Raw genomic sequence first — 25,872 nt, 5'->3', positions numbered from 1 at the left:
TTTCTGTCAAACGTAGCTAAAGGTAATAGATGAAGCTTTCGGGGGTTGATACGGCGGGCGGGAGGGGCAGAGAGAGATAATTGACTTTCTAGAAAGCTCCTGAAATTATCTCCCGACTTTAGTCATTAACATGAACGCACATCTCATATAGTGTCTCTCAGGATGGGTTCGCATATGTTTGCTTTTAGACAGAAAAGCACAAAACTTCAGTCAATTGGAGTATTTGGCGACGTAAGCTGAACTTCCAGTCGCTGGTTGATACGGTAAACTTGTGAGCTTTGAGTATCATTGTCTACATACATACCAACAAGCAATTACCGTCATTACACGGTTAACTATATAGTCTGGCTATGAGTAACAATTACAAACACTCAATAAAGAGAATTAAGACTGGGTTGAATTATTTTGCATACATACTTAAAGATACAGCGAAAGTGTGCTTTGTTACAGCAAAGTTAAATAGTGTTTTGCAAATGAACACTTCTTTGCGAATGGCTTTGTTATCTAAATTGTCAAATTATGTTTTGTCATTTACTTTAAACGTTAATTTGTTCCTATCCGAACAATGGAGTCGCGAGCAGAAGCGTGCAATTTGGCGCGAAATTACAGCGCACCTGTAACGGGTGACTCAAAACATTTCATGCGTTGTAAAACTATTGAAAAACACAATGAGAAACGCTTAATACCCCAAGCACGCATTCGGCATTTAGCGCATAACACAACTCAATAAAACGCTTTGAGTAATTTTCTCATTGTCTTGTCGTCATATTTTACAGCTCTAATGTGTTTTTCATTAACACAGCTCCTAAAGACCCCGCGCGCTGGTGGGTGTAGTGTTGACCATGTCAGATCCAAGGAGAGAAAGAGAACGAGCAACTAAAAATAAAAAAACTTTCCAGTGCCATTTTGTTTCGTGTGCACTGTAATTAAGTTGCCAGCAGTCTCACATTAGCGTTGCATTAAGCTCTCAAGAGCTGAGCTCAGGCACAAGGTAAACAACAGGAGCTTGTGTCTGCCATGACTTTTCATGTTGCTTTGGAGACTCTCTGACCTCCATTAGTGAGATGCCCTCGTCCTGGTGCCCACAAAGGCGGGTAGGGTTTTAACCGTTACCCTACCACCAGTGGGTAATGCCCATTATCCTGGCCTGGTTAATTATTACTCATCTCTGAAAAGGTTTCTTACTGATGTGGTTAATTATATTATATTGAAAGAATTTTTTTTATTATTATTTGTAAAAGAAGGTTGAATATTTTAAATGTTTGCAATTAAACTGTTAAATGTGACCCTGGACCACAAAACCAGTGATAAGTCGCACAGATATATTTGTAGAAAAAGGTCAAATACATTGCATGCGTCAAAATGATCTATCAAAAATCATTAGGATATTAAAGGGCCACTCCACTTTTTTTGAAAATATGCTCATTTTCCAGCTCCCCAAGAGTTAAACAGTTGATTTTTACCATTCAGCTGATCTCCAGGTCTTTTAGCATAGCTTAGCATAATCCATTGAATCTGATTAGACCATTAGCATCACGCTAAAAAATGACCAAAGATGTTTAAATATTTTTCCTATTTATAACTTGACTCTTCTGAAGATACATCGCGTACTAAGACAGACGGAAAATTAAAAGTTGCAATTTTCTTGGCCAATATGGCTAAGAGCTATACTCTCATTCTGGCGTAATAATCAAGGACTTTGCTGATGTAACATGGCTGCCGCAACTTTTAATTTTCCGTCGGTCTTAGTACACAATGTAACTACAGAAGAGTCAACTTTTAACAAGGAAGAATAACAAAACTCTTTGGTCATTTTTAAGCACGATGAAAAAAGCAAGATGCTAATGGTCTAATCAGATTCAGTGGATTATGCTAAGCTATGCTAAAAGTGGTACCACCAGACACGGAGATCAGATGAATGGATTCCAAAACTGTAAAAATCAAATGTTTAACTCTAGGGGAGCTTGAAAATTTGCTTTTTTTTAAAAGTGGAGTGTTAAGTATAGATCATGTTCCATGAAGATTTTTAGTAAATTTCCTACCGTAAATATAAAAAAAGTTGTGAGTGGATGCTGCAAATTCGCCATCAAAATTGGCCAGAAACTCATCTAGGAACTTTGCGTTGCTACCCGTTCTTTTGGGATTTTCCATTCAAGTTTTAATGTACAATTGCTTACAATTTACGCCATTTAGTCAAAAACCTCATTACAGTGTTAAGCCAGTAGAGAGCACAACAAGTTAAAAAAAAGCTTTTCGTTATTAATATGCGTTGTTAGGACTTAAAAGTTTGGTTCCAAAAAGTGATAAACGCCATTTTGAAAAAAAAAAAACGGGTTACCGCCAAAATCAGCATTGTATCAGGTCGGTATTAAAAAGTAAATTCTTAATTTTACGCAAAATCCAATATACGCCGTGCTATTCTGTCATCTTTTCTCCCTTTTTTCCCAAAACGCGTTAAACGCCAATCCTACTTCTCTGCAGAATGCAATAAATCCGCTCAACAAATCACAGTGCACAATTCCACGCACTGTAAACAACAATGACGGCGCGTTGAATACACACAGAATCCTAGTTTTCCTTATCTACTTTGTACTTTGTGATAAACAAACAAAAAAAAATTTTTATGTTATTATAACCTAAAGATGCTATGAGTAAGTTTGTAACAGAAAATTGTGGTTTTCATCTTGTCACTTTTTTGGGTAGAAAAACAAACTCTTCAAATATTGTCCTGTTCTAACAATTTAGCTTTTATAATTCTAACTTTATTTAGCTTGCGGATGATGTATAAATCTCAATTTCCAAAAATGTTCCCTCACGACATAGATTGATGTTGGCTGTGTTCCTATAGCTCAACTGGTAGAGCATTGAGTTAGCAGCTTAAACGGTTGTGCGTTGAAATCCACAGGAAACACACATACTAATAAAATGTAAAGCTTAAATGCACTGTAAGTTGTTTTGGATAAAAGTGAATGCCAAATGCCAAAACTATATATAGGTGATCGACTGTAATTTTGTCTTTTTGCCACTTGATGAGAGAGCAAAAAATTTTGCTAAACTCAATACTTTTTTGCAAGAAATGTACTGAAACACGTACACCAACTCTTAGGCCACTGCGCCAACCTATGATTTCCTAACCCTGTTTTTTGCAGCGGTGGCATTTCAAACCTTTAAAATAGCCTCGAAACATTTTGACACCCTCCATTCATCCATTCTTCTCAATATGCACTCATCCATCCGTCCATTTCATCCATTACTCTTCTTTGTGACATGTGGTCGCTTTCTTAGCGAATTTTTCCTTCACACCAAACCTGTCACCCATGATGCGCAGTGGTAGCCGGTCCCCAGCAGCCAGGGCTCTGTTTGTCCTGTCAGGTCGCTGTATAACTTGTGTCAGGAACAATCTGTTGCCGATTTGTACTTCTCCGGTGGTGTCCAACCAAGCGGCAGGTCCGTGGCCTGTCTGACCTCAGGTGATGGGACCCACAGCCCTGTCGCATGATATTTGCAGACAGACCTGCGTGCCGTGTATCCATTTGCGAAAGTGTGTGTGCGACCTGTAGGCTGTTTGTCGAGTAATTAGCTACAGTAGGAAGGAGGTGGCAAAAATAATTCGAACAGACAAGAGTTTTTACACTTGAAAGAGAGATCACACAAACACGCACTCGGGTCGGAGGCTCATATTTTGATGTTTGCAGGAGAAACTGATTAACTGATTTGTAGACATATATATCTTTTATACCACTCGGCTGTTGAATGCTTTATTTGTCGTGCCCCATTACTACCTTGGGTGTGCATTATTTTCAAATAATTCAACGCCTTTTTTATCATTATTCCTCACATAATATATTTTATTATTTACATTTTAGATGTCTAAATGATGTTTGGATATGTTATGCACTATTCGAAAAAATTTACATAAAAGGGTCCCTAGCGGTCATTGGGGCAGTACGTTTTTAAAATATACACCGTTGCAAGAGTTCATATTAGTACCTCAGAGGTACATATTGGTACAATAGAGTGCTTATTGGTACCTTAGAAGTACATATTGGTACCAAAGAGTGCTTATTGGTACCTTAGAGGTACATATTGGTACCAAAGAGTGCTTATTGGTACCTTAGAGGTACATATTGGTACCAAAGAGTGCTTATTGGTACCTTAGAGGTACATATTGGTACCAAAAAGTGCTTATTGGTACCTTAGAGGTACATATTGGTACCAAAGAGTGTTTATTGGTACCTTAGAGGTACATATTGGTACCAAAGAGTGCTTATTGGTACCTTAGAAGTACATATTGGTACCAAAGAGTGCTTATTGGTACCTTAGAGGTACATATTGGTACCAAAGAGTGCTTATTGGTACCTTAGAGGTACATATTGGTACCAAAGAGTGCTTATTGGTTAGAGGTACCAAAGAGTTTATATTAGTACCTTAGAGGTACATATTGGTACCAATAAGTGCATATTAGTACATCAGAGGAACTTATTGGTACCAAAGAGTTTATATTAGTACGTCAGAGGTACATATTGGTACCAAAGAGTGCTTATTAGTACCTATGAGGTACATATTGATACCAAAGAGTGCTTATTAGTACATCCGAGGTACATATTGGTACAAAAGAGTGCATAGTAGTACCTCAGAGGTGCATATTGGTACCAAATAGTGCATAGTAGTACCTCAGAGTTACACATTGGTACCAAAGAGTGCATAGTAGTACCTCAGATGTACATATTAGTACCAAAGAGTGCATATTAGTACATCCGAGGTAAATATTGGTACCAAAGAGCGCATAGTAGTACCTCAGAGGTGAATATTGGTACCAAACAGTGGATAGTAGTACCTCAGATGTACATATTAGTATCAAAGAGTGCATATTAGTACCTCAGAGTTACACATTGGTACAAAAGAGCGCATAGCAGTACCTCAGAGGTGAATATTGGTATCAAAGAGTGCATAGTAGTACCTCAGATGTACATATTAGTATCAAAGAGTGCATATTAGTACATCCGAGGTACATATTGGTACCAAAGAGCACATAGTAGTACCTCAGAGGTACACATTGGTACCAAATAGTGCATAGTAGTACCTCAGAGGTGCATATTGGTACCAAATAGTGCATATTAGTACCTCAGAGTTACACATTGGTACCAAAAAGTGCATAGTAGTACCTCAGAGGTGCATAATGGTACCAAATAATGCATATTAGTACCTCAAAGTTACACATTGGTACCAAAGAGTGCATAGTAGTACCTCAGAGGTGAATATTGGTATCAAAGAGTGCATAGTAGTACCTCAGATGTACATATTAGTATCAAAGAGTGCATATTAGTACATCCGAGGTACATATTGGTACCAAAGAGCACATAGTAGTACCTCAGAGGTACACATTGGTACCAAATAGTGCACATTAGTGCCTCAGAGTTACACATTGGTACCAAAGAGTGCATAGCAGTACCTCAGAGGTGCAGAATGGTAGTGCATATTAGTACCTCAAAGTTACACATTGGTACCAAAGAGTGCATAGTAGTACCTCAGAGGTGAATATTGGTATCAAAGAGTGCATAGTAGTACCTCAGATGTACATATTAGTACCAAATTGTGCATATTAGTACATCCGAGGTACATATTGGTACCAAAGAGTGCATAGTAGTACCTCAGAGGTGCATATTGGTACCAAATAGTGCATATTAGTGCCTCAGAGTTACACATTGGTACCAAAGAGTGCATAGCAGTACCTCAGAGGTGAATATTGGTACCAAATAGTGCAAATTAGTGCCTCAGAGTTACATATTGGTACCAAAGAGTGCATAGTAGTACCTCAGAGGTGCATATTGGTACCAAAGAGCACATAGTAGTACCTCAGAGGTACACATTGGTACCAAATAGTGCATAGTAGTACCTCAGAGGTGCATATTGGTACCAAATAGTGCATATTAGTGCCTCAGAGTTACACATTGGTACCAAAAAGTGCATAGTAGTACCTCAGAGGTGCATAATGGTACCAAATAGTGCATATTAGTACCTCAAAGTTACACATTGGTACCAAAGAGTGCATAGTAGTACCTCAGATGTACATATTAGTATCAAAGAGTGCATATTAGTACATCCGAGGTACATATTGGTACCAAAGAGCACATAGTAGTACCTCAGAGGTACACATTGGTACCAAATAGTGCATATTAGTGCCTCAGAGTTACACATTGGTACCAAAGAGTGCATAGCAGTACCTCAGAGGTGCATAATGGTAGTGCATATTAGTACCTCAAAGTTACACATTGGTACCAAAGAGTGCATAGTAGTACCTCAGAGGTGAATATTGGTATCAAAGAGTGCATAGTAGTACCTCAGATGTACATATTAGTACCAAATTGTGCATATTAGTACATCCGAGGTACATATTGGTACCAAAGAGTGCATAGTAGTACCTCAGAGGTGCATATTGGTACCAAATAGTGCATAATAGTGCCTCAGAGTTACACATTGGTACCAAAGAGTGCATAGCAGTACCTCAGAGGTGAATATTGGTATCAAAGAGTGCATAGTAGTACCTCAGATGTACATATTAGTACCAAATTGTGCATATTAGTACATCCGAGGTACATATTGGTACCAAAGAGTGCATAGTAGTACCTCAGAGGTGCATATTGGTACCAAATAGTGTATATTAGTGCCTCAGAGTTACACATTGGTACCAAAGAGTGCATAGTAGTACCTCAGAGGTAAACATTAGTACCAAATAGTGCATAATAGTGCCTCAGAGTTACACATTGGTACCAAAGAATGCATAGTAGTACCTCAGAGGTGCATATTGGTACCAAATAGTGCATATTAGTACCTCAGAGTTACACATTGGTACCAAAGAGTGCATATTAGTACCTCAGAGTTACACATTGGTACCAAAGAGTGCATATTAGTACCTCAGAGGTGAATATTGGTATCAAAAAGTGAATAGTAGTACCTCAGAGGTGAATATTGGTATCAAAAAGTGAATAGTAGTACCTCAGATGTACATACCAAAGAGTGCATATTAGTACCTCAGAGGTGTATATTGGTACCAAATATATCTGTACCTAATAGGTACATATTAGGACCTTTTCAAAGGGTACAGTACTGCCACAGTTACAGCTTTTTGACTCTTTTCCCAACAGCGTGTTTGGTGCCTGGAAACCTAGAAAGTTTGTGGGTTGCAAACTAAATCACTACATTATTTTATCAAATTTACATTGGCATTTCTGTATCTCAATTGGTAGATGTAAAGACATGGGTTTAATCCCAGGAACACACACTGATAAAAAAAGTGTATAGCTTAAAGTATACTGTAAGTCTGCCAAATGCATAAATCTAAAGAAGCAAAATCAACTTCTTAACATTTGTAAATATGAAAGTAAAAAGGCAAAATAGACAAAGTGTTCCAATGGGTAAAGCATTATGCTAGCACTACAAAGGTCATGTGTTCGATCCTAGGAAACACATATTGATAAAAGAAATGTATAGATTGGATGCCCTGTAAGTCTCTTGGATAAAATGCGTGAATGGAAATGAAACCAGCAGTCCTGCACAAACTGGGTTTTTCTTTGGCATAGTTCTGGGCAAACAGGATTCTGTCTCAAAGCATCGCGGGAAACATCACCATGCCTGACAGTAAAGGCAGATGTGTCCGCATTGACGTGACCTTGCGTGTATATATGAAGCTTTGTGGGTAGTGGTCACTGTGGGGCATTGACAACAGCTGTGACCGTCCACTCAGGGGTTTGTGTCCTGGGGTGTGACGGCCAGCAAGGGACTACGGTAGGTGGTTTGCCATAGTGTGGCAAAGTCGTCTGTTTGCTGAGGAGGTGTACCAGGAACCCTGGGGAATTAAAGAGGACACACATGTGCATGCTACATTTGAAAAAGTCAAACAGAGACCACATACTGGGCATTGGTGGCTTTTGTGATTTACTGTAATTTTGTAAAAATGTTATTACTGACTAAGTAAGGTCATGTCAAAGATTGAAATCGATTAAGGAAGCCAATTTTGTGCAAAAAATAATAAAATAATATTGTCAATATTGACTGCCCCTTGTGCTGTTCACCCAGTATACATGCATATATAAACATGCAGGGAAGCATCAGACCCCGTCTTTGATGTTGCAGGTGAGCCAGACCCAGAATCATCCGTCCTCTTTGCATAAGACTAATGACAGCAGTCAGCGCATGTAAATGAAGACGATTCGCTCTGATTGAGAGAACGCAGTTCGGCTGAGTAGCCACACGCTAATCATCTCAGCGGGAAACTCCATCTGATTCAGTCCCATCATCCCGCATGTGTTCAACATCGGCCCATTTAAATGTCAGGCCTTGATGGGCCACCTCAACTGCAGATAGGGGCGGGAGAGGAGATGTTTGGGGAAGGGGGGAGCGGTTGTGATCTGATGAGACGAAATTGCCTTTTAATTAGTCGATTCTTTAGACTTTCATAATTGTTTTGGTCTTAAAACAAAAGCGAGGCCTGTAATTAAAAAAATAATCTATTTTCAGGATGAAAAGGCCGGATGCTGGAGAGAGATTTGAGGAGGGAGAAAAAACTAGGTTAAATATTATAGCAATAATTCAGTGTTTGAACAGTGGATGTATACTTATATGATGTGTTTTAAGTGTGATTAACATCATAAATGTGTATTATTAAATAGTCTTCTGGAGACTAAAGCAGACGACTCTGGGCCAGATTTACACCGGATCTGGGCCGAACTCAGCAGCTCCGGTAAGGATTCGGTACGGATCTGGGCCAGATTCGTCTGCTGTCTGAGTTATTTTCAAATCTGCATTGTTCCATTTCTTGAAGGTTAATTAATAAGACTGAGCCCAGTTCAGGGTTGTTGCCATAGCAAGGACCTTTCACCTTTGAGTTGCTTGTAGCTAAACCATGTATAGCTCTTCCAAGTGTCCATTTTACTTTCATATCGAAATACGATATATAGAAATACGAAGAACTAATTCCTAAATGTTTTGAGGTGTAAACAGAAACCAGTATAATGTATTTTGATGAAAATGACATAAGCAATTTAAAATGTAGCAGACAATTGGACATAATCGTCTGCATGATTGTTTCAAAGCATTTGCAATTTGTTCAATGAGAATTTGCTTTTATGTTGTGCACAACTGACTTGATGTGCACGTTAAACAAAGTGTTTTGAAAAATGCTTTGATCTGAGAAATGCTGAAATATTCGCATTAATATTCAGTTTGCTTTGGTCTGGTCTATATCATTATTAGGCGATATTAGGCATATTTTAAAAAGCATAAACAGAAAAAAATGTGATATTGTAAAGAAAGTGTAAAAGAGTTTATGTGTGTTTGTGTTGTGATGGGTATGTAAAGGCACCCTTCGATTCATTTGTCCCTTAAGACACACACACACACACACACACACACACACACACACACACAAACTAAGATTCATATGTGCCTAGAGAAACAAGTGACATTTATATTTATTGTGCTGAATCTCTGCTCCCCGGATGGATGGATGGATGGATGGATGGATGGATGGATGGATGGATGGATGGATGGATGGATGGATGGATGGATGGATGGATGGATGGATGGATGGATGGATGGATGGATAGATAGATAGATAGATAGATAGATAGATAGATAGATAGATAGATAGATAGATAGATAGATAGATAGATAGATAGATAGATAGATAGATAGATAGATAGAAATTGATTATACATGGAGTACTGTTTCCCCCTAGTGTTCAAAATAAATACAACAGCATCTTAAGTCTGATATTGTTCTGCTTTGCATTATGTATAGTGAGCTGGATAAAAATTGTAAAAAGAAAAAATGCTGTAGTATTTACAGTAGGGCTGGGCATAGATTAATCTCATACAAAATAAAAGTATTTTTTGCATAATATATGAGTTTGTTATGTGTGTAAATATTATGTATATTTAAACACACACATACATATATATACATTTAAGAAATGTTTTATTTAAATATCGTTTTATTTATATATAATTTAGAATATATAAAAATATAAAAAATATATATACTCATGTAAATGTTTCTTAAATACATACATGAATATATGTGTATTTATATATACATAATAATTACAAACAGCACGTTATGCAAAAAAATTATTACTTTTATTTTGTATGAGATTAATCTAGATTAATCTATGCCGAGCTCTAATTTATAGTAAACTGTTGTAAATTGTACTATGCTTAATATAATTTAGAAACTATAGCACATTGTTCACATATACAACAGCATTCTGTAGTATTATTAACTATAATGAATTGGTAAACTGTAGTAAAAACACTATCCCCAGTCTTAAAATATGCCATTGTTTTGTTTCAAGATACACACCAGTAACATATTTTTCTAAGGCATGTTTATAAAAAAATCTTGAACAGGCCTAATTTAACTAAGGCCTAGTCCTGGCTTTAGCTAAGCCTTGTGTGTGAAATTGGGATTTGTCGCATACTTTACTTGAGCTTTTTACTATTTGGTTATAAATAATTTTTGTCCTCTATTTTACTGAAAAATCAGTTTTTATAATCTTTGCCATGTGCTTTTCTTCATGCCCTCTAGATGGGGCTACAGCTGGGGCACGAGTTTATGAGAATCCTCCATGACCAACAGGTGTCAGCCAGCAGCACCAATAAGTAAAGACAGCGCCTCTGTTATATGTCAGGAATAATAGACGACGGGACGTTGAATTATTTGAAAATAATGCACACCCATGGTAGTAATGCTCGTCGTGTCTTTGGACCGGATGTGTATTATTTTATAGTGTTATTTATAGTGTATGACTAGAGTCAATTATTCCACTTATACCACGGTTACCATTGCTCTGGTTGTTATTTTAAGACAGGTCATGTGTCTGTTTATCAAAAAATAATGCATACCCGTGGAACATTTCAGAATAAAGCATTCAACAGCACCAATGGTATAAATATACATGCTTTTTCTGTTAAAAAGCCACTAGATGGAGCCAATTGACCTCACGTTCATTAAACAGAGCAGTACATATACTGTACTACATATAGATATAGATGTATGTATATATGTATGTGTGTTTGTTTAAATAAACATAATAGTTGGGTCACTATCACTATAAAGTGCCTTTAAGACTGCACCCCCCCCCCTCCAAAAAATCTGAGATTTTCCATTTAACCTCATATATTCTGTATTAAGGAGACCTTGGGCTGTTAGAAATGCATATTGGTCAAGCTCCAGCACTTTTTATACATTAACTGCAAGCAAATCACTATACAAACAAACCTATAAAATATGTCCACGCTGTCATGCAAATTCAATGTAAATTTTCATGGCAGAGTGTACATTTTTTAGCTAAAGTTAGCATTTAATGAACACATGATGTAGCTGCATATAGCTAAGTGGTTCTCCGCTGAAGATTTTCTTTTAAGTTTTATGTTAATTTATTTACAATGACAGGGTGGACATTTTAAGCTTGACAACGTGCAACTAGAACATTTTTGTACCCCAAAATGACAGCAATTTTAGGGACACGTGCAAAATGCTTAATATTTTTATGAAAATTGAACATAAATTATCAAATAACTTGTTGAGGACAATAAGTTTTATGTCATTTATTCACTTTTTACACTCACTAAAGTTAGAGCAGTGTTTGGGACATGCCAAAATCACATACATCCAATCAAAGAAAATGGTATAAAATGAGAAAAACATATTGCAAGAGACTTTGTATATGGTATAGTTTTTTTAACACTACATTGACTTTGGGAGAAAATACAATCAACAGAACATATAGAACTGAATCAAAAAGTTAAACAAACATATTTAAGATATATGTAAAATAAAGAAAACAAAACAGTCACACATAGAAACAGGAACTGTTTCTGGACTATTGTTGTTTCCATCTTGCAAAATGGTCTATATTATGCAACAATGTACTTTTATTTTGTATACAATTAATCTTTGCTCAGTATATAGGCTATAAATTTATGAAGAGATTTTTTTTCAAAAATCTTGTTTTTTGATTGTGCATTCCAGTTAATATCAATCAATTTGCAGTTGGTTTGTTTTGATTTAAGCCTTTTTATTAAAAAAATACAGATAAGCAGCACAATAACATGATAACTTAATAAACATGTTCTGACAAAAATGTACACATTTAAAAAATATGTAGGCCTAATTATCTTGGACAATACATGTTAGCAAAACGAAATAAGCACGTGCACTTTAATTGTAATCTGTCTCTTCTATAAACATAGACAGGGTGCGAATGTACGAGTTGAATCTTTAAAGCCTTAATGTGTACAACATGCTGATGTGTAGATGTCTACATGTAATGTTACGTTGACCAAAAATAATTTTGACATTAACTATTACCATAAAAAGCCACTAGATGGAGCCAAAGCCCTCAAGATATTCATTAGACAGAGTTGACAAACGAGCAATAAACATAAACTTTACTTTACCTGAGTGGGTCAGAATCTATGTAGCAGTATGTTTACACAAGTACTAACACAAATTTGTGTATAGTTATGACAAGATGATTGACTAAATGATGCCTATAAAGATTGTTTTTTAAAATTATATCTAATTACTGGACAGCATATAGACGGTTTCATCGGACGCACGTGCGCTGACACGAAACACGTTTGGATCCGAACTTTACTTCCGGTTTCGTTTTTTTAATGGTCTGACTAGTGGCTAAACTGATCTCTTGAACAAATGCCTCGTCGAAAATAACAAATGTTTTGGTTTCCGAAGTAATCTATGTGTTGTTGTTTTTTTGCTCGTTATATAAATAAACTACGTTTAAAGAATTTTGTTGTTATTTATTCTTAGCGGAGTTTACCGGAAGTTACGTGCGGACCAAGACAGCCACTTTGTTACTGCTGAAACTATAGCCTACATTTAAAATCTAAAAAGTTTATAAACTAATAAATCATGCTGTTGTTGGTTATTATACTTAGAGATGGATAGGATTGGTATCAGGATAAATATAAAATCTGGATTGTTATTAGGATTAAGAAAGGACAAAACAGGACAGGAAATAATAGGGTCTTGGGACAGATCTGCCTCTTATGTGCTGTAGTGCTATAGGGTTGCCGTAATTCAGCTACCGTTAATAATTCCAGTCGAGCGGTCCAAAGTATACAGAGATTTCCACTATGATTTATTCATTTTGTTTACTTCCTCATTGATTTATTACACTCAGCAGAATATATGGAATTTGTCAGGTGGAAAACTTAATGTACTCCTCAGCAGGGCTGTTTTTCTCTCTGGGTCCGCGTTGACAGGGCACAATGTTTCGGCCACATTGCATTAAGTGTCAAAGTCGAAATGATTTGTAGACCAGCTCCTGGAAAGAAATGAAAAGACACAAGAAACCAGGCCAAAAAACCCCAAGGTTCATGCGTGTACAAGAAATGTAGTTGGGAGGTAGAAATCATTTAAATAATACTTTGAAAGGAATGACGACATTGACTTTAGGGTAACAATGCTTTAAGGCCTCTTTTATAGGTTGATTTTACATTTGTAGTTTGTAAAGGACATTAGCACTGCTTTCGACCCTGGGTAATAAAGATAGACAGCAGGGTTAGAGCAGGGTTAACTAATTCAAATACAAAAGTATACAGTATGAATTTGTAAATGACCTTGAGTTAAGTGTCAAAAGCCCACTATACCGGCTTTTAAGCAATTTTCATAATCCAAACCTCATTCATTATATATTGAAATTTGCGTCTCTATTTCTAGAAATCCTCTATCCCTAAAGGGAACGTACTGCTACGATGCCTAGCAACATCCAATTGTGAACATGAGAGAGTGAAAAGACAGCAGGTCATGCGCATATAATGAAAGGTCTCAAAGAGGAAGCACTCCACCGAAATTCCAGGACACTTTCAAGATATGGACGTTTTGCTGCGGGGAAGGGTATGTGAACCCAAGCGTTTCATCAGATCTTATGTATTAAACCTGACCTTGAAGAGCTGACATTAAACCATTACTAAAGGTGCCCCGTTCTGCTTTCCTTTGTACCGTTTAGAGTTGGTTGACGACAGTGTATGATGTTGACTGATTGAACATCTTTGTGGGGTCAGTGTGAACAAGCGCTCTATGAAGCCTCTGACATCCATCAGACAAGTACGGCAAGGCTACGATGACAAATTTCAACGATCGATAGCATCCGACAGGACAACACGAGGTTAGGCCCATCCCTGTCAACCCTATCTATTTATTTTCGGGTCTGACAGATGTGGGTTAATTAATGGGCTTCATAAATCAATCAAAGCTGTTGCTGAACTCCAATGCAGAAGAATATCTTTATATAAATTTAATTGTAATGATAATAGTGGATCATTGTTAAAGGGACACTCCTTTTTTTTTAATATGCACATTTTCCAGCTCCCCTAGAGTAAAAAATTAGACCTTCACAATTCTTCAATCCATTCAGCTGATCTCCGGGTCTGGGGGTACCACTTTTAGCATAGCTTAGCATAATCCATTGAATCTGATTAGACCATTAGCATCGCGCTAAAAAATGATCAAAGAGTTTTGATATTTTTCCTATTTAAAACTTGACTCTTCTGTAGTTACATCGTGTACTAAGCTCGACAGAAAATTAAAAGTTGTGATTTTCTAGGCCGATATGGCTAGGAACTATACTCTCATTATGGCGTAATAATCAGAGACTATTTTCGGACACTGCGTAATATTATTGCAGAGTCATATCAAGAGTCAAGTTTTAAATAGGAAAAATTTGGAAAGTCTTTGTTTAATTTTTAGCGCAATGCTAATGTTCTAATCAGATTCAATTGATTATGCTAAGCTATGCTAAAAGTGGTTACGCCACACCCGGAGATCAGCTGAATGGATTCCAAAATGGTAAAAATCTAATGTTTAACTCTAGAGGAGCTGGAAAATTAGCATATTTTTTTAAAAAGTGGAGTGTCCCTTAGAGCTGCATGATTAATCGTTAAAAGATCGTAATCTCTATTCGACCCCCAAACGATCTTAATCCAGCATTTCGACGATTCAGGTAATTGTATTTTTAAGGAGGAAAGCTGCAGTCTCATCAGTTCTCTCGACAACACGCAATCAAAGCGGACGCAATAACTTTTATTATTTGCGCAAGCTCGTACTCGTGTTTGCTCCACTAGTACAGCGAATGCTTTCGCCGAGAATTTATACAGAAAGAAACAGAAACTGAAGAGAATGAGTGAGGCAGAGCAATGCGCAGGTACGTCCGACAAGAACATTGACGTTGTTTTAGTACCAAAAAGAGGATCTTATTCCGGATCGTATCCCTTTTGAAAGGGTTTTTAGCACAGGGGGAAATATTGGCTTCGTCCAAAAACCACACTTGCTGTCTTTGCACTTGAACACTTACATTACGCTTTCCTGTATTTGGCCCAAGTGTTCTAGTGGGTGTGAAGATTAAGCGTGCATGTAGATTTATTTACCCGATGGACGTTCACGCTGCCAACAAGAGTGTCAAAAAACGCTCTGACGCTCGAATGCATTCTCAGGAATCCTTTCAAGCAGAGGTTTCCGCCCTTCAGATTGGTTGCCACCCAATGTTTCTGCCTTGCGATTGGTTGCGACCAAACAGTGGTTCACGTCACAGGCGGTTCCCACTAGTCTGCGCATGTCGGGGTCAGAAAAGTCATTACAGCAGATTGAGTTGCGTATTACTTGATATCGTCAAAAATGCCTACTTGCGTCGTGGGCTTTGAAAATCGCATCAGGTCTGCCGTTAAGATTTTCGGGATTCATGCAGAATCTCAAAAACAAAAAATACAACATCTGCGGCTGCAAGCAATTAAACGTGCAGACTGGGACAATGCAAAGATCGAAGAGGCTTGTGTTTGTAGTGCTCACTTCATTTCAGGTAAGTCATTATTTTTCAGGCCTGTTAGATTAAACTAGAAAGCCTAAATGGTATGAACAGTTTGACCCCATTCTGCGCGCGCACCTGACAGTCATTAAATTCTTACAAACCTTGAAGGGATCTATAGCTCATTACCATAAAGTTGTGTCAATCCATGTGGCAGCAATTTGCACCAAAAGTTATTCGTTTTTAATTAAGGCTACTTAAAATGTAAAAAAAAAAATTCTTTAAATAAAATTAATACATAATCACTTTACAATTAACATTAACTGAATTTAAAGATCATCTACACTTGTCTTCAACTTTCAGAAGCATAATTCTTTACACCTGTAAAAATGTTCAGGGGTTGTATGTCTTTAAAATTAACAAAGTTCTTGAGAATCGTGATCTTTATTTTAAGCAAAAGAATCGTGATTCGCATTTTATACAGAATCGTGCAGCTCTAGTGTCCCTTTTAATGATCAGTTCTTTGTTAAAGTCATAATGATATAGCGATTGTTTTATTTTCCCCGTCATGACATATATCCGAGTGAAACTGTTTCTGAACTGAGAAAAAAGGTAGGGCGGCACTTGAAGTCATCCATCGGGAATTGATTGATTTGTTGGGTAATGTTGCTATTTGCTAATCGCTGCGATCTTTTCCTGGGCCCATGGTTGTCTAATAAATGTGTTAAACATAAAAATTATTTCATTATTTACCTTCATATTGTTCCCAACCTGTACAAATTTCTTCATTCTGCTGAACACAAAGGAAGACTTGTAATCAAGCAGGAAACAGGAGCACTACTGACTTCCCTATAGGAAAAATGGTCCTCAAATCTGCTTGGTAAAATATTTTCCTTTGTGTTCAGCGTAGCAAAGAAATGTACACAGGCTTGTAACAACTTAAGGTTGAGTAAATCATGTCAGATGTTTCATTTTTGGGTGAACTATCCCTTTAACATCTCAGGAATTTTCGTATAAGATCAAAAGTTTAACCCCTTCAGACCCTGCATCCACCAGAATGGACATCACATGTTTTGTGGTTCAAACCAATAAAAATGCTAAATAAACATAAGGCACACTGAAAAATCAGGTTTGAAGGGGTTAAGTAAATCATGACAAACATGCTTTTATTTATACAGGGTTCCCACACCTTAGTTAACTTCAAGGACCTTTCAATGACTTTCCAGGTCTAATACTCTCAAATTCAAGGACTTAATGTGGGGACACATTTCAAGTGAGAGCAAGGTTACATTGTGTTACCTTTTAAGATACATCGTTACAGTTCCCTTTTGAGGGAACTCGCGCTGCGTCACTGCGGTGAATCTTTGAGGATGCCTCCAGGGGTAAGTGCATCTGAATATGTATATCAAATTCAACCAATGGTGAGGCTTAACGACAAAAAAGGGTGATCCAGAGCCAGGAAATATATCTGAAATATTGCCAAAGACGGCGTTACAGGGACGCAGGAAGTAAAGCAAGGGAGACACAGCGTCTAGTTCCCGTCTCAGGGAAAACGGTTACATACGTAACCAGAGATGTTTTCATGTATCAAACACAACTATGCAAAAAAGCATTTTGGTATGAATCAACATTCGCATACAGAAGATGTAAGCATTTAAAGCGAACAGTTTAGCACGTGTGCTTAAAAAGTCTCAAAGTTTTATGATATTATCTTATACTACACAGGGAATAATACGGATTTTCCAGAAAACTTCTTGCATAAAATAGATTCAAGCACTTTTAATGACCTGTATCTATGTATGTAGTTTCAAAAACTTCCCAGGGCCTTGCATTTTTTCCCCCAGATTCACAAACTTCAAGGATTTCAAGGACCCGTGGGAACCCTGTTTTTAAAGTGTGTATTTGATAACACATTTTAAAAAAAGATAAATGACATCAGATAAAAATCTTGCATTTTATTTGCATATAAACTTGGCTAAATGTCACAATGGATAAAAAAGGCACAAAACATACAGTATAAAGAAAGCATGTACAAAGCAGAAATGACATGAAATTCATTTTTTCTTTTTTTTTGTGCTCGCAAGAACACATAAATCCACACAGCGCAATATACAACACGCACATTAACACGACACAAGTAAAAATGGCAGTTACATGGAGAAAAAGAAAACATTGGCTTGGGGTGTTGTGATGTCATTTCCAGCTTCGAAACCAATGTAATACATGTAGGCTATATAAAACCCAGGATAAATACACACTGTGTTTGGTTATTTACAGAATGTACCAGATTTAATAAGGAGAACTTGTTAAAATATTTCCACATATATGTTTAAGAGACCAATCAACCAATCACATCTCGTCTTCTATTGGTGTGTCATCTGCATAATCAGGCCATACTAAATTTGCTAAATCTGCATCTTTTAAACTGCGAGAACACAAACAGCGATAATGTATAAAGTCCATTCACAACAACCTCATTAAAAAAAAAACACAATAGCTTCTCCATCTTTTGACATGCACCGTGCCTCTCTTTTATATGCTGAGAGGACAAAATGCATGTGCTGTGATGTTTAATGGCCTGTAAGATAAAGCATCTTTTTGAAGTCCGTTCGCAGTAATAAATATCTAACCTATGGGACCCTTGGAAAGAGATGAAATATGATTTTTACCCAAAACACCACACAAGGTATCGAGTCCAAGACTTTAAATAAGTTTATAATATAAATTTACAAAGCGCAATTCATATTCAACCATAAACATGGTCAGGTATTGCTGACACTTTAAGTACCTTTATAAATGCACTTTCGAGATCCTGACCAGAATATAAAGCAAACGCAGAAGGCAACGGATGCGGACAAATAAAAATACGAATTCACAAGTTCATTGCCCACCAAAAGCCATTCGAATGCCATGGGCTTCATTACGACTTTTAAAAATATCTGATGGCCATGCATTTTTAAATACAAGCAGTACAAAAAGACCATTCATTTTAAGCAAGAGTTGTCATGTAGAAAAAGGGAGGGGGGCTTTAATGAATCTCAGGAGTTTCCTGGGTTGGGGAGATCAAATACGATTGGTGGATTGGTGGGCTGGAAACTGACTGTACATGTGGAGGAGTTGATAAATGTTGTGTAGCCATCTGTCATTATGCCATACCCTGAGAGAGAAAGAGAGAGAGCGAGAGAGAGGGTTTAAGATGCAGTTGTTTGTTTATATCATTCAATTCAAGCATACAGTAGTGACCAAAACTGTAAAAAAAAAAATATTAAACATGCATTAAAAATTGTGTATGCATGTTGCATTGGTGTGTTTAAAGTATAACCTGAAGCTCAGCTTTGTGAAGAATTGAAGGAAGCTTGGCCAAAAATTACATACAACACGTGCAAAGATTGTAAAGACATATCCCATGACAATGACTACAAAATATAACCAAAAATACTATGATAAAATTGTAGTCAATGTATGCTTTATTACCCGTGAGCTTTTTGTTTATGCATTTTTTTGTTTATTCAAATAAAACACAGGTTTCCGCAGTGGTTAGCCTTTTTGCCAATAAATATCTTATTTTGTCCAATACCTGAAGGTTGTGTCCATTCTGTACCATTCAGCTCATATTTTAAGGGGGCATTAAAAGCAAACATTGTTCAAATCTCACTCTCGGACATTTTGTCCACTACTGTAACGTTGGCATTGAAATTTAATTAAAGGACCCATATTTTGTTTTTTATGCTAACTCTAAAATTATTTAACTTGTAGATTACTGTAATTCATAGATATGTACACTAGATGTCGCCTACGGCAGTTCATTGGACCGGAATGCGTCAAATAGAGCTGCCATCTTGAAACAGGGGAACCCCGCATCAGCGTCATTGTAGGCAATGGTGTTACGGAAATAAAATCACCATAAATCATCATGAATGCAATTTTCTAGTTTTTCAATTGGTTCATGTCAACAGTCAGACATGTATTTAGCACTGAGTCCAGATTTTTTTTTTATATAATAAAATCAACTTTTTCTAACTATAATGCATAGTGCCAGTAGGCATCATCCATGAATTCGAAGTACAGGTGGAGACAGCAGCTTTATCTAGCTACTTCCTATGACAAGACCCCTGTTCCAAGATGGCGGCGGTTTTGACGTATGCTTAGAATCCCAAGGCGACATCTAGTGTATATATCTATGACTTTAATTGACCTAAAGGCATTCTTGTTTGTATTTATTTTTATTAAATCCATAATGTTGGTGTTATCAGTAACATTAAATGACAGTATCTGCATTTATAATTAGCAAAATTGTGTAAAAGTAAAGGAAAACCAGTCAAGTGTCTAGCTGATGTTGTAACTCCTTTACATTGTTTAAAACGTGTCGCATAATGCACCTCATATGCAACTGCTTTAAGGGACACTCAACTTAAAAACAAAATATGCACATTTTCCAGCTCCCCTAGACTTGATTTTTACCTTTTTGGAATCCATTCAGCTGATCTCCGGGTCTGACGCTAGCACTTTTAGCATAGCTTAGCACAATCCATTGAATCTGATTAGACCATTAGCATCGCGCTAAAAAAATAACCAAAGTTTACATATGTAACTACAGAAGAGTCAAGTTTTAAATAGGAAAAATATTTAAACTCTTTGGATATTTTTTAGCGCGATGCTAATGGTCTAATCAGATTCAATGGATTATGCTAAGCTATGCTAAAAGTGGTAGCGCCAGACCCGGAGATTGGCTGAATGGATTCCAAAACGGTAAAAATCAAATCTAGGGGAGCTGGAAAATTTTTATATAATCAACAAAAAAAAAGAGATTCCCTTTAAGTGTACAAAATTTAGGCAAAGTTAATTTAGGCTAGTCCAAAATATCTAAATTAGAGGGTTTCATTGGCGTAACATTTTTGAAAAATGACATGATGCAAAAAGCCACTGAATGCCAACTACATCAAAAAAATAATATAATGATATTAACCGAATGCTCATGGCACATATTGTACACATTCATCAAATACTTTTGCTTGAAATCCGCTTAATCCCGGCCTCAGGCCATTCAGAAATACCAGTTTGTTGGCAGAATTCATTACAGATGCCTGTTTTTAGCGGCATCTAGCCATGAGATTGCAAATTGCAACCAACAGCTCAGTCCCTCAATTTCGAAATGCATAGTAAAGCTATGGTAGCTGCCACATGACAAACATGTCATCGTCTGAGACAACGTAGGGACGAAACGCGCTCTATAGAGGAGTTTGTCTGTTTAGGGCTACTGTAGAAACATGACAGCGACTTCTAACGTCTCATTCTAAGGTAATAAAACAGTACAGTGATCATTTAGTTATGTATATTATATTGCATTTCTGTCAAGAGATCCTTCTAAAAGCCCCACATTGCCCCCTTAAAGGAATAGTCTACTCATTTTCAATATTAAAATATGTTATTACCTTAACTAAGAACTGTTGATACATCCCTCTATCATCTGTGTGCGTGCACGTAAGCGCTGGAGCGCGCTGTGACGCTTCGATAGCATTTAGCTTAGCCCTATTCTTTCAATGGTACCATTTAGAGATAAAGTTCGAAGTGACCAAACACATCAACGTTTTTCCTATTTAAGACGAGTAGTTATACGAGCAAGTTTGGTGGTACAAAATAAAACGTAGCGCTTTTCTAAGCGGATTTAAAAGAGTAACTATATTTTATGGCGTAATAGCACTTTTGGGAGTACTTCGACTCGGCGCAGTAACACCCTCCCTCTCCCATTATGAGAGTGAGAAGGGGAGTGGACTTTTCAGGCGAGTCGAAGTACTCCCAAAAGTGCTATTACGCCATACAATATAGTTCCTCTTTTAAATCCGCTTAGAAAAGCGCTACGTTTATTTTGTACCACCAAACTTGCTCGTATAACTACTCGTCTTAAATAGAAAAAACGCTGATGTGTTTGGTCACTTCTAACTTTATCTCTAAATGGTACCATTGAATGAATGGGGCTTAGCTAAATGCTATCGAAGCGTCGCAGCGCGCTCCAGCGCTTACGTGCACGCACACAGATGATAGAGGGATGTATCAACAATTATTAGTTAAGGTAATAACATATTTCAACATTGAAAATGAGTAGACTAATCCTCTAAAGGTCTGAAAAAAGAAAACATGTGAGACGCACATATTTAAACCCTCACCTTCATGTATTCCCCCATACGCGTGGAGTTTGGGTCGGACCCTCTTTTGTACAGTGTTGAGGAGCTCCACACATCCGACTCTCTGGAGCTCCTTGGGAACCCAATCTCTGAACCCTGTGCCAAATCCAACATCACATCCTAAGTCATCATCGCATTTATGACAACTTGAAAATACAACAATCCATCCGCAGACACAAACGGCCACATACGCGCCTCTACGGTTACGTGACCATTTCTATGCTTACCCAGCGGAGGCCCGTGTGTCATAAGAATATCTATATCTTCAGGGATCTGGTTCCACTTATCGAGCAGAGACTGGCCACGAGGTAAGTTAAAGCCCCATCCATTAAACCACGGGGTCCTGTGGGAACAAAAAAAATGTTTAACGCACTTCATAAACGTCAAAATACTCACACACATGCCTTCGCGCTGTTCGTCCGAGCAAAGGTTGACAATATCCAGATAGCTTTTCCCTTTTTTTAAGCAAACTAAAAAAAATCCAAAAATGCCTCAGAGTATTGCAGTATCAGATCTGAGGTCTCGGGCTATTCATTTCAGCCTCTGTTAGGGCGCTTGGCGGTTTACAGCGGAGCAGAGGTCATCTGTAGAGGAGGCAGATTGATCAAGCTGTCAACGCCAATGAGCAGAAGCATGTTAATAAGAGTTATATTTTCCTTCTGGGACAGGCCTGCTGACAGGCCACGGTAACCCGGTCCAGACCTTTATTTACCACTCTCAGACCCCATCTGATAAGGGCCAAGCGTGTGGCCCCGGCTAGACGAGGCTGCCCAAGGCCAGGGCTAAATGTAGGCCTTGGCGGAGGAGGCAGGAACTGACCTCTTACTGATAAGCGGGGCAGGGTGATGGATGGAGACAGTGCAGACAAATGAGAACTGGAGGGCTCGGTAGAGAGCTACTTCTTTTTAGAGATGCATCTGCAACTGCTCAGCGCTGCTTACAAAACACCAACACAACACAGTACAACACTTCAATGGAGGGCAATGGGATAAATGAGAAATGGGAGCAGGCAAAGATTTTAAAGGAGGCTTATTCTACCTATTAGGGATGGGCACGAGTCAGTGTTGTTTTCGTCAACGATGACGATAACGAAATGATTTCGTTGACGCACATATTTTTTATGACGCTAACGCGACGATGACTAGCTAAAAAATTTTTTAAGGTGACGAAAACATGACGATACGCTTTCGAGTTTTCGTTGACGAAACGAGACGGAACGAAAATGATTATAAGTCTGACGTTCATAATGCATGGCATTTCTGCCTATTTTGCGTGAAATCAGTCTGTTTTTAGCTCAAAAGTATCAGCAATGCTGCCGCTTTCTATCCTTGTTTTGGGTCAACACAGTCTCACTCACGCTCACGCCCACCACCCGGCTGCCGCCATGCCGCGCACGCGCCAAGGTTATAATCGTTAACGAAAACTAACGAAAAAACGAAAACTAGATGGGAAAAAACATTGTCGTTAACTGAAATAAAAATAAAAACGAGTCATCACAAAAAAACGATAACTAACTAAAACTGTAATGTGTGTCTGGCAAAACTAACTAAAATAAAATAAAAATATAGATTAAATGTCCTTAGTTTTCGTCTTTGTCTTTTATAGAGCAAATAACGCTTCAAATTCCTTTCCATGCGTCTCTCATTCACGCAGTGTCACATACACACATTCGCGAATTAATGACTCGTTTAAGTTGATTCCTTACAAGGTGTTGCAAATAAATGAGTCTTTTGAGTCGATTCTTTACAAAGCAAACGGGCCAAACGTTTTGAATTGGTTCGCGAATCAGTTTAAATGAATTGTTTACATCGCTGCAACAACTGAATCGTTTGATGCGGTTTTGCTTGTGTCTAAACACGCAGAACATAAAGAGTGTTGTATTACGTGAATATGAATTTACTCATCTTTTAACTAAAAGCTAAACTTCACACGTGTACCTGCCATTATATACGCGCGACCTGTTCGTCGTCATAAACATTTAAGGATACTCCAGAAGCACTGTGAACACGTGACTGAATGAAGAAAGTCCATCGATGATTGACGTCTGATTCGCTGTCTACTGTACTGTAAGTGCTTCTCACAACACACACACGTGACATGAGATTCACAACATAAGAAAACATGAGTTATTTTCTAAAATCAGTTTGTATTTCATGTAAGTGTAAACTGTCGATGACCATCTTAGGATATTCTCTGAGTGAACTTTAATATGCATAACTGAATGCAAAACACTGTCGGTTTACTTGTCTGATATTTCAGCTATAAGCTGTATACATCAACATTTAAGTTTTCAGACAAACAGGCAAAAATCCTCAGTTTGCTGTGGAGTCAAGAAGTGTCTAAACATTAAAAGATAAACAGACAAAAGTACAGAAATGTCACCTGTTTTAACATGCACACTATTCCAACTTAATAACACAACACGTTTGTATTTTAATACTATCTAATGTGGCCACGTTGAGACCATTAACTCAGAAGTGTTCAAGTGAACTGTGTCCTAATGCATTAATTGTTCACACGTGTAGTATCAGTTTGATCCATTTCTTTTGAGTTTTGCATTTGGGTACAACATACAAGTCAGCATTAAAGGCTGTTTTTCTTTGTTGTTAAAGCATGTATGTGTTGAAACATAATCAAAGGTTGATCAAATGTGACTTCTGTACTTCTGACACACTGATATTCATCTTACCAATTTCTGGTCTCCACAGCAAACTTTTGTCTTTACTGTCCTGATACTTATGGTGTGCACTGTATACTGTGTGTGCATGTATGTGTGTATTTTTTTTCTCAAGAGTAACTACTAACTCGCTACTTGAGTATTTATTTCTTTAGATTACTTCTTTTCACCTCTGGTTATTTGTCATGGTCTTGTCTCAGACTGCGCTCTCTGACAATCTGACAGAAATGTCTTGTTGTGGCTCAAAAATGGGTTGAATACATGTGGTTCATGTATGTCTTCTTTAGTCTGTTGGCTCTTTAACTTTTTTACTGGCACACATCACATTTTGCACTTACTGTGGAGTGTTGAACTTGAGACTGTTTACATATTTGTGCCCAAATGTACATTTTATGTACTGGTTTTATTTTTGAATTAATATTTTCTAAAATTGTATGATGTTTTTATTGAGTTAATATTACACAATTCTTTTTCTGACCTTTTTGAATCTTGCCCCTGACAAATAACCCAAATTATGAAAAAGACTAAAACTAACACTAAAACTAATAAAAACTAAACTAAAACTAAGCATTTTCAAAAAATAAAAACTAAACTAAACTAGCAAACCCACTTCAAAAACTAATTAAAACTAAACTGAATTTGAAAACAAAAAGTCAAAACGAAATAAAAATAAAAACTAATGAAAAATGCAAAACTATAATAACCTTGGCACGCGCACAAGATTTCAAACAACAACAACAACACACCTGCGGCTGTGGCGAGTTCGAAGGACCGTAGCGGTGACGCCAATAAACGGAAACGACGAGATGATTTATGGACATACTTTCAGTATAATCCATCAGACAGAAAAACGGAATGCATATTGGGAGACGACGGTAAATGTGGCCACAAACTAGGTGGGAAGAATACCACCAATCTCAAGCGGCACCTGAAGGCTCATCACGCTAATATTTTTTAAAGGTAACTAACAAGTCACGCTGTTAACATATCATATACATTCAATTAATCGGCTTGTGACACATTTCATGGTAAGCTTAAGGTTTTACATGTATCTCATCTGCTTGTCAAACCTAAGCCCATTTCCAATACTTTTTGTGGTGTATTTAAATAAGGTAAGGCACGCGTTTCTCAACTTTATAAGCGAGGTCTCAGCGTAACACACAAACTCAACATGATGGTATATTAGGCTC

At 37.4% G+C, this 25,872-nt stretch overlaps 1 protein-coding gene across 3 annotated transcripts in view; it reads right to left on the bottom strand.

The window, feature by feature from the left end:
- Positions 1-17,758: 17,758 nt before the first annotated feature.
- mpped2 (metallophosphoesterase domain containing 2b) overlaps positions 17,759-25,872 on the bottom strand; it is a 51,547-nt gene continuing 43,433 nt past the window's right edge. For all 3 annotated transcript variants that reach the window (XM_073868599.1, XM_073868597.1, XM_073868598.1), the window contains exons 5-7: positions 22,233-22,348; positions 21,988-22,101; positions 17,759-18,980 (exon numbers count right to left, since the gene is read on the bottom strand). In XM_073868599.1, coding sequence (XP_073724700.1) covers positions 18,862-18,980; positions 21,988-22,101; positions 22,233-22,348 — 349 coding nt within the window. In that variant the 3' untranslated portion in view covers positions 17,759-18,861. The remainder of the gene's footprint in view (positions 18,981-21,987; positions 22,102-22,232; positions 22,349-25,872) is intronic.

Source organism: Misgurnus anguillicaudatus, chromosome 6 (genome assembly GCF_027580225.2).
Source record: "Misgurnus anguillicaudatus chromosome 6, ASM2758022v2, whole genome shotgun sequence".
Lineage (NCBI taxonomy): Eukaryota > Metazoa > Chordata > Actinopteri > Cypriniformes > Cobitidae > Misgurnus > Misgurnus anguillicaudatus.
The sequence above is the reverse complement of the archived record's forward strand: the minus strand, read 5'-3'. Positions and strand labels throughout refer to the sequence as shown.